Below are 11423 nucleotides of genomic sequence, written 5' to 3'. Positions count from 1 at the left end.
GGTAAGGGCAACAAAGAAGGGACCTCCAAGCAATTCAGGTGGACAAAACCGATGGAACATGTTTTCCTTGAAATTCTAGCAGAGGAGGCTCGAAAAGGAAATAAGCATTCTAATACTTTCAAAGTAGTTTCTATTAATCGAGTTGTTGACGCCATTTCTGAAAGATTCCAAGTCCAATGCGATGCGAAGCATGTGGAAAATCATTTGAGGACAGTAAAAAACCAGTGGCAGATTATATGCAAAATTCGAGGTGAAAGTGGTTTTGGATGGGATGATAACATGAAAATGATCACATGTGATAGAGCGACATATGATGCAGCAGTGATGGTAATATATGTATATATATGTTAAGTATATTTCAATTATTTTTTACTTGTTATTCTAATTGTGTATAATATCCAACAGGCACATAAGAAGTATGAACCATTTTTGAATAAAAGCATTGATCATTATGATGAAATGGCTTTGGTTGTTGGCAAAGATATGGCAACAGGGAGTTTTGCCAGAACCTTTGCTGACATAGATTTGGATTATGGTAATGAAGATTCAATGCCTGTAGACTGCGACAATAAAGAGGCTGAAGAGGTAAGAACAAATGTATCTTCATCTAGCACATCCAAACGTAAAAGAAAAAGTGTTCAAGAAAGTGTCGTTGATGAGCAAATTAAATTTGTGGGTGAACAACTTGGCAAAATTGCTAATGCTTTGGAACAATTTACTGCCGATAAGACATCACAGCTTTACGAACAAGTGATGTCGATGGAGGAAGAATGATTTGATGATGACTTCTTGTGTTCTGTGTTTGATTATCTAGCGAGTCATGAATCCGAGGCCAAAGCTTTTTTAGTTAAAAGTAAAAAGCATAAAAAAATTTGGCTTCAAAAATTTTCTCAAGGTTGAAGATATTGATACTTTTATGTGGTGTAATATTATGCACTTGGACAATGTTGTTACTATGTCGTGTACTACTAATTATGTATTTGGATAATATTATTAATTTCTAGTATTCATTGTGGTTTCCAAGCTAAAATTTATAATTATTCAATCCTTGTTTTTTTTATTTTTTTAACACAATTACAAATAATTTATTTGATATTAGTTGTTTTCAATTTATGACGGTTAATATTGTAGCTTAATAATTGAGTATTATTATAAATAAATCATTGTAATATATGTAAAAACAATTTAAAATATAAAAATTTATTAATATATATTAATATATATAAAAACATTTTTTCCGAAAAATATTTTCAGGAAATCTGCCAAACAGCAGAAAATATTTTACACAGATTCATCCAACCACCAGAAAATATTTTCTATAAATCATTTTATAGAAAAGTAAGATATTTTCTAGAATTCATTTTACCGAAAATATTTTATTGGCAAACAAATTAACCCTTAATGTTGAAAAAGAGAAATTAAAAAGGAAAATAGGAGGGAGTGCGGTGCGGGTTTAAAAAATCCGGTGAGTGATTAGAATCCAAAGTCAAACAAACACCACCAATTTCAGTATAAGTGGATTTCATTCGTCTCTGCTCTCCTATCTCTACCAACACTGCTTCATTAGACGTTTTGTCCTCCCTCAACCTCAAAAAAATCATTTCGTCTGATCTTCTTCTTTGTTTTCACCAATGGCTACGGCAGGCGAAGTCATCACTTGCAAAGGTACACTCTTTCATCTCATCTCATCTTTTTCCGATCATGCATTTGCTACTTGTTTCGGAACCCTAATGATTACAATACCGATGCGGCTGTGATTGTGAAGCTGCGGTGGCTTATGAACCGAACAAGCCGCTTGTCATTGAGGATGTCCAGGTGGCTCCGCCGCAAGCCGGTGAGGTTCGGGTCAAGATTCTCTTCACTGCTCTCTGCCACACTGATGCCTACACTTGGAGCGGAAAGGTTTTTTTTTCCTCTTCTTTTTCCCCTTTATCTTGCATTTCTACATCTTAGTTGCTTGCTTAAACTTACTTTTTAAATAAAACGATTTCATTGTTTTTTCTTTCATCTAACCTTTTGGTTGAAAGTTTATCAGCATTGTATTTCGCTGATCCTGTATTTTTGCTTTTAGATAAGAAAGATGTGCATAATATTGTTCTATGTTCATTTCACGACTTTCTGGAAATGTGAAGTTGCACTGAAATTCTATTGATGAGTCATGACTCATGAGTGTGTATATAATATATTGTTTCCTCTAGTAGTTACAATGATAAATGATTAATCTAATCCGGTTTATGTTGTTTACTTCTTTTTTGGCATTTGCCAATTCCTCTGCTTAGTTCTGATGTTTATCATGCTTTGTTTGCAAGGATCCTGAGGGTCTATTCCCATGCATTCTTGGTCATGAGGCTGCTGGGTACGCTGGTTTTTCTTTCTTTGTTTCTTATTACTTCTTATAGTTTATGTTCGTTTTTGATTGCTAAAGAGGGAGTTTTGTTTGAATTTTTCACCACAGGATAGTAGAAAGTGTTGGTGAAGGTGTAACTGAAGTTCAACCAGGTGATCATGTCATCCCTTGTTACCAGGCAGAGTGCAAAGAATGCAAGTTCTGCAAATCAGGGAAGACAAACTTATGGGGAAAAGTTAGGATGGCCACTGGAGCTGGAATCATGATGAATGATCAGCAAGAGCCGATTCTCAATAAATGGAAAACCAATCTACCATTTCATGGGTACCTCAACATTTAGCCAGTACACTGTTGTACATGATGTTAGTGTTGCAAAGGTTGACCCGCAAGCTCCTTTGGACAAAGTATGCCTTCTTGGATGTGGTGTCCCGACCGGTATGCATTTGTTTAACTCTTCCATTGTTTAAGGAATTTGGAATTCTATATGTGATCATCTAAATGGATAACAATTCAATTTTTTATTTGACAGTGTATATGGTTTATAAATTTTTCCTTTTGCACGAACTATCGTATTTATATATGCTTTGTGTTGTGTAGGGCTTGGAGCAGTGTGGAACACAGCCAAAGTTGAACCAGGGGCTATTGTCGCTATTTTTGGCCTTGGGACTGTTGGTCTTGCGGTATGTTTCAAATATCCATCTCACTTATTAGGAAACGTATTAAAACTGTTTATTATGAACTTCTAGTTATCTTTTTTGGTTCTGTTCAATATGTTTGTTATTGCCACTGTTGTTTAATTTTTGGTGCCAGATGTTAAATTGGTTATTTATCTACTCTTTTGATCACAATGTTGTAGGTTGCAGAGGGTGCAAAATCAGCTGGTGCCTCGAGAATAATTGGCGTAGATATTGACAACAAAAAGTTTGATATAGGCAAGTAATGTATGAATAATAATGCTCAAAGTATTTTATTAATATTAATATGAGATATTCAGTATGCAGTTTGCTAGAAAATGGGAGGTTATTGTTAAGCTTATCTTTTTTGTAATAAATATTGTGTTACTTCTATTTATGCATGTATATGAATGTATTTTTGCAAATTGAAACTTGCAGCAAAGAATTTTGGAGTTACAGAGTTTGTGAATCCAAAGGACTATGATAAACCGATTCAGCAGGTCCTTGTTGATCTCACAGATGGTGGTGTTGATTACAGTTTTGAGTGTATTGGAAATGTCTCTGTCATGAGGGCTGCTTTGGAATGCTGTCACAAGGTAAGTGCTTGCTGAAATTCTAGAGCAATAATGATTTTGTAAAATGGCAGGTCACTTTTAATGGAACCTAAGAAACTTTCAGGGGTGGGGAACATCAGTCATCATCGGTGTTGCAGCATCAGGTCAGGAGATATCTACTCGACCTTTTCAACTGGTTACTGGTCGTGTTTGGAAAGGGACTGCTTTCGGTGGCTTCAAGAGCCGCTCCCAAGTGCCCTGGCTTGTGGACAAGTACATGAAGAAGGTAAATATAGTTTATATGCATTTTATATATTTAAACCTGTTTTATGAGTGGCATTTTTTTCATTATACTCCCATGTTCTGTTCCAGGAAATCAAAATCGATGAGTACATTACCCACAACTTGACCCTCGGAGAGATTAACAAGGCATTTGATCTGATGCATGAAGGGGGTTGCCTCCGATGTGTGCTGAAGATGCACGAATGAGGCTGTATGTGTGAACCGAAGGGGTGACCTGTGAAGAACTCCATGCCCATCCTTCATCAGGAAAGGCATGTACTCTGTTGCCATTTACTTACAAATAGAAACTATAATGTGTTGGAACAAACTGCTTCTAATTCTACCTTTTGGAAATGTCTGCTTTGTGATGCTAAAAGAGAAACTACGACTAAGGAGGTTTATGCATGAATAAACCATTGATCTTCTGGAAATTTTTGCATTATAGCATTGGTCATTATCAGATATAGATAACAGATTGTTGTTTTTTCCATTTCCTAATAACTTTTAGGGTAAACTAGTAAATTTATTTATTGGCCATTTGAAAAGTTACAAAATGGTTACCGAACTGTCAGGAAATTTCTTTTTGGGTCACACTTAACTATGAAAAATTATAAAATGGGCACCCAATTATTCAATTTTGGTCACTAGTGGATTAACAATAGCAATTTTTAAAATTGGCATAATAGTAAGTTTAACTCTTAATATGTATACATTTTGTTAATTTAGTTTTATTTTAAAAAACTTGACTTTTTACATTTACACATTGTGTAATTAATTACATTTTTTTTACAATTTTATTTTTCTTTATTACCCTTTCACTTAAAAAGTTAAAAAAAAAATTATGAGCCAACTTTGATTGAAAACTTAAGGTTTAAATATACCATCAATCTCTATGCTTATAAACCTAAAAATTAAGTTGATTTTTTTAATATAAAAATCTTCAGGCAAAAGAGACTGCAGAAAACATTTATTTGCCTCGAATTTAGTGTAAAATACATTTACCCGAATTCACTTAGTCAAATTTGAAGAAAATTTCATAAACCATTTTGAGATACATTTACTAAGCAAATTTTTAAATAAAAAGATAAGAGTAAATTTTTAAATAAAAAGATAATGCCTACTTAGCTTTATATATATATACAATTCTTACTACTCATAAAATTCTCAAGACCCTTAAATCGGAAACATATACATATTTAAGTTTATAAAAATAAGAATGTCAATTGAGTAACACCACACATAGTTGACTCAAACTGTTGGAAATACAGATAGATGTTATATTTTGTTGCTGTTTGTCTTTGTTCTAAAACTAAATCCCACATGAAACATGAAAAACCATAGCAAACATGTCCTTGCTTTGCATTCCATATAAAAGCTTGATCTTTTTGAAACTACATAAAAACACTGCAACTAGGAAATATCATGAAATGATACGTAAACCTGGAACATATAATCATAGGAAAGCTTCAAAGATGAAGTGATATTTTGTACCGTTTTTAACAGAAACAATCCTACTATTAATATGTTTGAGTATATTATTTCAGATCAATGAGCATTACATGTTTTACAAGTGATTGAAAATTCGATTTGAATACACAAAACCGAAAAGATAATACATGTTTTTCAAGTAATATTTATGTTACTATCTACAAACATGAGACCTGCCTGCATGTTTTCTGGGTTGCTGCAGTCCGCCTGTTTTCCTTCTCTGTGTTTTCATTTCGGCAACAACTTCACTGCAAGCCAGCAAAATTTAAAACGTAGAAACAAATTAGGATCACCAGTTTCTTTTTCTAATTTAATGTAAGAGAAGGTAAGGAAGTGAAAGTGCTTACAGGCTTCAACGAGACATCCACCTTGTGGGGCCTTGTAGATACTGAAGATGAGAGCGAGCCTGATTTGGGTCATGGCTGATTGTTTCGTCAGCATTTGGGTTTCTTGTTTCAGTTGATTGCATCGTCTTTCGATCTCTTCAAATTTTGCGCTTGCTCCTCTCTCAAGCATTCGCCGTTTTCTTTAAACTCTGCTTTCGAAGCCTTCTCCATTTCCGGTTTTGTGCCACCAATTGCTGCAACTTCGTCTTTCTTGTCGCCATGAAATTGTTGATGATTAATTTATAAAAAGGTAAAATAATAAAAAAATATAAAGAAATAATAAAATAAAACAATTAGCTACTTGAGAATGATATATTTTTCATATTATACTTTTTCATTTTTTATGTTGAAAATATTGTTTTGGCATTACTAATAAGATGAATAATATCTAACAAAATAAAAATAATTAATATCAAGTAAAAAAAAATATAAATAATACAAAGTAAAGAGAAGAGATCCACTCACATTGTAAAACTAATGTAGTTATACACATTTTCATATCTTTTATGATTAATATTATAATCATATTTCATATTCTAGTCATATAATTTATGTATGTCAAATTTTATGTAAGAAAAATACTTTCAAGGGTTCAATAAATATTAATATATAATATGTTAGATCGATATGATAGAAATATCAGGTCAGTTAAAAATTTTACATGCATGTCAAGTACAATTATATCGATAAATTTAATGGTTGAATAGTTAAAATATTAACAGTGCAAAAAGATATGAAATATGCAAAACTACATTAATTTTACACCAATATAAGTGGATTTCTTCTCAAAATATAAGTGAAGTATATAAAGAAATTATATCTAATTGTTTTCCATGAGTTCTTTCAAGGCCAATTTACCAAAAAAAAGCCCATTTTTTTTATCAATTTACCGAAATAGGCCGGTTTTTTAATTATTTACCGGAATGGGCCATTTCCCCCAAAATCGCGCCACGTCGGAGCGATGCCAGGGGACGGGGCAGAAGGTTGTGTCCACGTCAGCGCGACTTGCTGACGTGGAAGGAAATCGCGTCCTCAAGGGAGCGATTTCCTTCCACGTCAGCAGGTCGCGCTGACGTGGACGCGACCTTCTGCCCCGTAGCGCGGTACCGAGAACGCGATTTTGACCCTGATTTTTACGCCTGGGTTTTTTTGGCTTTTAGGGTTTAGGGTGCAGGCTTTTTATGAGTTAGGGGTCCGGGGAAATTTTTTTTGAGTTGACATTTCTGGTTAAATAGTGAGAAATCGCTTCTACTAGGATGCTATTTAAGAAGAAATTGTGAAATAGTGGCATCGTGGACGCGATTTCGCTACAGTGGTCATGTGAGAAATAATTTTTTTTGACGTTTTCTGAGGAAATAGTATAAAATCGCTGATACCAGGATGCTATATGAGAAGAAATTGTGAAATCGCGCCCTCGTGGACGCGATTTCGCTACAGTTGGTCATGTAGGAAATAATTTTTTTTGACGTTTCTGAGCAAACAGTCTCAAATCGCGCCCTCGTGGACACGATTTCGCTACAGTAGCAAGTTTGGGCTGAGGCTATAAATTAGGCAGAGAATTTTCTTAGAATGCATAACTCAGAGCAGAAACATTTTAGGTTAGGGTTAGGAAATTTAGAGTTTCAAAATGAGTGAACGTATTAGTGCTGTTATTTACTACAATGGTGAGGTTTGCCACACCGAGAATGGTGTTATTTTTTTGTCGGAGAATACGGTGCGACTGTCATTTAGCCAAAACATATATTTGACAGAACTCCGTAAAAGAATTAGGCGTAAAATCTTCGGAACCACGCCAATGAAAGTTCAGTCAATGACGTATCGATTTTGTTCTTCTGTTGATCCGGTGACATATGACTCGTTCGACATAAAAGGTGCTCGTAGCTTGGAGGCAATGGTGCAGACTCATCTTGCTAGCGGAGCAACTTATATTGAGTTATATGTACAATTTACGTCACCAAATGATGTACTTCCGTCCGGTGTTCGAAATGTATACACGACCCTTGGCCGACACTCGATTAGCGTGTTACAAAATACGGAACAGCCCATGTTCGGTAGCGGTGTCGAATGCACATCCCCCCAAGACACTCTGTCGGTGGATGAGACATGTACGTCGGTGGCTCGACGGTTGATGCTGGAAATACGAGCTGGAGAACCGCATCAAGTTCTACTGGATGGCAATCTACATCCAATTGGAGGCGTTATCAAATGCCCAGAAGAAGGGATGACGTACTACCTACGACATCAACCGGTGAGGGGACGTCGTATACTGCAGATGATTGTGGGTTAGAAGGTGAGTCCGATGTGGATCCACCTCGAGAGCCCGAGCCGGATGGTGCAGAGGTGAGATTATTTTCTGAACCGGAGCCTATTCCAATAGAAGGTGAAGATGGTGATATGAGTGCAAATGATGAAGAAAATCCACGATTCAGAGCATATTCACCTCCAACCCACATGCATAATGTCGATCTATCAGCAAATGATGCGTTAGAGTTTCCAGATCTACCACACCGGGTGCGCGATCGTACAAGTTCGGGAGTAGATGTTGGTGAACTTGAAGTTGGTAATCAGTTTACCAATAAGGATAGTTTTATTGGTGCTTTGAAACAGCATAGCATCAAAAACGGCGTTAATTACCACGTCGTTAAATCAAAATCTGATAAGTTTGAGGCGAAGTGTGCGGTGCAAGATGGCACATGTTCATGGAAAATCGTCGCCTCGTTAAGGAAGAGGACAGGGTTGTGGGAGATCAAAAAGTACAAAGGTCCACATACATGTGCTGCAGGTACAGTATTGAATGTGTATGAATAATTTTTGGATTTTCCAATGTTGCATTACTTAATGTACTCCCTCCCTATGCAGGTGTTTCAGAAGATCATCCGAAAATGGATTCAGCTATGTTGGCTAGCTTGATACTGCCCACAATAAAAGCAGATCCTCGGACTTCAGTACCGGTGATAATTGCCAATATCCGTAGCCAAATGGGGTACACGCCCTCTTACCGCAAGGCTTGGATAGCTAAGCAAAAGGCATTGGAGAAGATGCATAGTGGGTGGGACGCCTCTTATAATGAAATATGGCAATGGTGTCAGGTGCTAGAGAGATACGTCCCAAGTGTCATCACAGACCTTCAAACGGAACATGCGTACTACAACGGCCGATTGCTACGTGGATGCCAAGTGTTCAAACGCCTATTTTGGACCTTTAAGCAATGTTGAGACGCATTTTCGTACTGCAAGTCGTTGGTACAAATTGACGGTACCTTCATGTTCGGTAGGTACACTCATCGGTTACTGGTTGCAGTGGCACAGGACGGCGGTGGGAGAATTCTTCCAATTGCATATGCAATAACACTAGGGGAGTCGTCTGATGACTGGGATTTCTTTCTCTCTAGGTTAAGGAGGCATGTGTGCCCCCAACCTGATATCTGTGTTATTTCAGATCGGGGCGCCGGTATACTAGCTGCATTTGATCGAGAGGGAAGCTTGTGGCAGCGTACACACCATAGATATTGCCTGAGACACATTGCTTCGAACTACTACAGGCAATATCCATCTAAGACGGAACGACAAGTGACCAACATGGGTATTTACTGTATAACTGTATTATTTCGTTTGTCAAATTGAATTAGTTTTATTCGTAGAAGGGGTATAAAATATTTGCTATGTTCTTATATTGGTAGGGTATGAAATGAATAAAGATCGTTTCCACGAGATGTTGGCAATCTTGCAATCCCAAAACAGAGAAGGGGCGGACTACCTTTGCAACATACGTTTCGAACAGTGGGCACAAGCATACGACGGAGGCCTACGATATGGCCATATGACGTTGAACCTGACAGAATGCATAAATTCTGTTCTTAAAGGAACGCGCCATCTACCGATAACAGCAGTTATGCGAGAGACATATTTCCATTTAGTGGCGCTATTTCCAAAGCGAGCAGCTTCTTATGCAGGCCAGATGCAGGGTGGGCATGTATGGTGCAGTAAGGTAGTTCAAGAAATGAACAAGGCGAAGGCGAGGGCAAATATCATGCACGCTGTGTGTCACGATTGAGACAATTTATGGTTTCACGTGACGGAGTTTGACAGACCGCACCAAGGCGTTGTTGGCGGCCAATATCGTGTACACTTGCGAAACAGGACCTGTGACTGTGGGAAGTTCGATGCACTTCGTTATCCATGCGCTCATGTTATTGCAGCTTGTCAGAATCTCCGTCTGGATCCGCTGAGTTATGTGGACGAAGTGTATAAATTAGAAAACATGTACAACGTATGGAGACACGTTTTCCCACCGGTCCCAGATGAACGTAAGTGGCCGCCCGTATCTCTTGCTCCTTTTAAGCTGTTACCGGATAGAGAATTGCGTCGCAAGCCGAAGGGTCGACCTTTCTCCACTAGAATACGGAACAATATGGATATCCGAGAAACAGCCAGTCAACAGAAATTGTGCGGATGGTGTAGAAACCCAGGCCATACAAGTCGATCATGCCCTAATCGCAATAGTTGAATGTAATTATAGAAGAAATTACCTTTTATTCAATTATGTATTGATAATTGTATTAAATTTTGGTTAAATTATCAAATTACTACAATTTCTTAAATGTTAGTACCAGTCAAAACATTTTACGAAATCCAACATTATGTAAAACTACAATTTAATTAGGGTTTTTAATTAAATAGGGTTAGGGTTTTTAATTTAATTAGGTTAGGTTAGGGTTTTTAATTAAATTAGGTTTAGGGTTTTTAATTTAATTAAATAAGGTTAGGGTTTTTAATTAAATTAGGTTAGGGTTTTTAATTAAATTAGGTTAGGTTAGGGTTAGGGTTTTTAATTTAATTAGGTTAGGTTAGGGTTTTTAATTTAAGTAGGTTAGGGTTTTTAATTAAATTAGGTTAGGTTAGGGTTTTTAATTTAATTAAATTAGGTTAGGGTTAGGGTTTTTAATTAAGTAGGGTTTAGGGTTTTTAATTTAATTAAGTAGGGGTTAGGGTTTTTAATTTAAGTAGGTTAGGGTTTTTAATTTAATTAAATAAGGTTAGGGTTTTTAATTTAAGTAGGTTAGGGTTTTTAATTAAATTAGGTTAGGGTTTTTAATTTAAGTAGGTTAGGTTAGGGTTAGGGTTTTTAATTAAATTAGGTTAGGTTAGGGTTTTAATTTAATTAAATTAGGTTAGGGTTAGAGTTTTTAATTAAGTAGGGTTTAGGGTTTTTAATTTAATTAAATTAGGGTTTTTAATTAAGTAGGGTTTAGGGATTTTAATCAAATGATGTCAAAATAACTCAGAAAAAATTCTATTTGTATTACATCGTCATAAACTTCTAAATCATTACATCAAATGATTAATTTTAATACGGTAATCAATGTCTATGACCGGGGGATTCAGTTCCACATGGCGGCCGTCGACGGTTACACGCTGGATTCCTCCTTTCTCTAGCTTCCAGCGACGGTTGTTGTTCCTCCAGTGGGGATTCTGGTTCTTCCGGTTCGGCATCTGGTTGTCGAACTTGGGACGATGATCCACCTTCAAAGAATAGTGTATGTGGAGGTGTTTGCATCATGAACGGCGACGGAGTTTGAAAGCCATGCGTTGCTGGCGATTGGTAAAAATGAGAGCTCCCCGACGGCCCCCCTTGCGACCCCTCCTGCGCCGATGGCCTAGTTATCGGTGGTCCGCTCAGCATTACAGGAAAT

At 36.7% G+C, this 11423-nt stretch overlaps 1 protein-coding gene and 1 pseudogene across 1 annotated transcript; both read left to right on the top strand.

Moving 5' to 3' along the window:
* LOC121219040 (uncharacterized) lies at nt 1-956 on the top strand. Its single transcript, XM_041096470.1, has 2 exons — nt 1-327; nt 406-956. Exons 1-2 carry the CDS (start codon nt 52-54, stop codon nt 772-774), a joined length of 645 nt encoding a protein of 214 aa, XP_040952404.1. The 5' UTR covers nt 1-51; the 3' UTR covers nt 775-956.
* Nucleotides 957-1449: 493 nt separating this feature from the next.
* LOC107954639 (alcohol dehydrogenase class-3-like) lies at nt 1450-4288 on the top strand (annotated as a pseudogene).
* Nucleotides 4289-11423: the final 7135 nt, after the last annotated feature.

The sequence above is a fragment of the Gossypium hirsutum genome, chromosome D07 (genome assembly GCF_007990345.1).
Source record: "Gossypium hirsutum isolate 1008001.06 chromosome D07, Gossypium_hirsutum_v2.1, whole genome shotgun sequence".
In the NCBI taxonomy this organism is placed as follows: domain Eukaryota; kingdom Viridiplantae; phylum Streptophyta; class Magnoliopsida; order Malvales; family Malvaceae; genus Gossypium; species Gossypium hirsutum.
Note: the sequence above shows the minus strand (reverse complement) of the source record. Positions and strands in the feature narration are given on the sequence as shown.

Coding starts and splice junctions, on each gene's coding strand:
- LOC121219040 (XM_041096470.1), top strand. CDS start 52: ATGGAACATGTTTTCCTTGAAATTCTAGCAGAGGAGGCTCGAAAAGGA. Junction 328..405: donor CATATGATGCAGCAGTGATG/GTAATATATGTA, acceptor AATATCCAACAG/GCACATAAGAAGTATGAACC.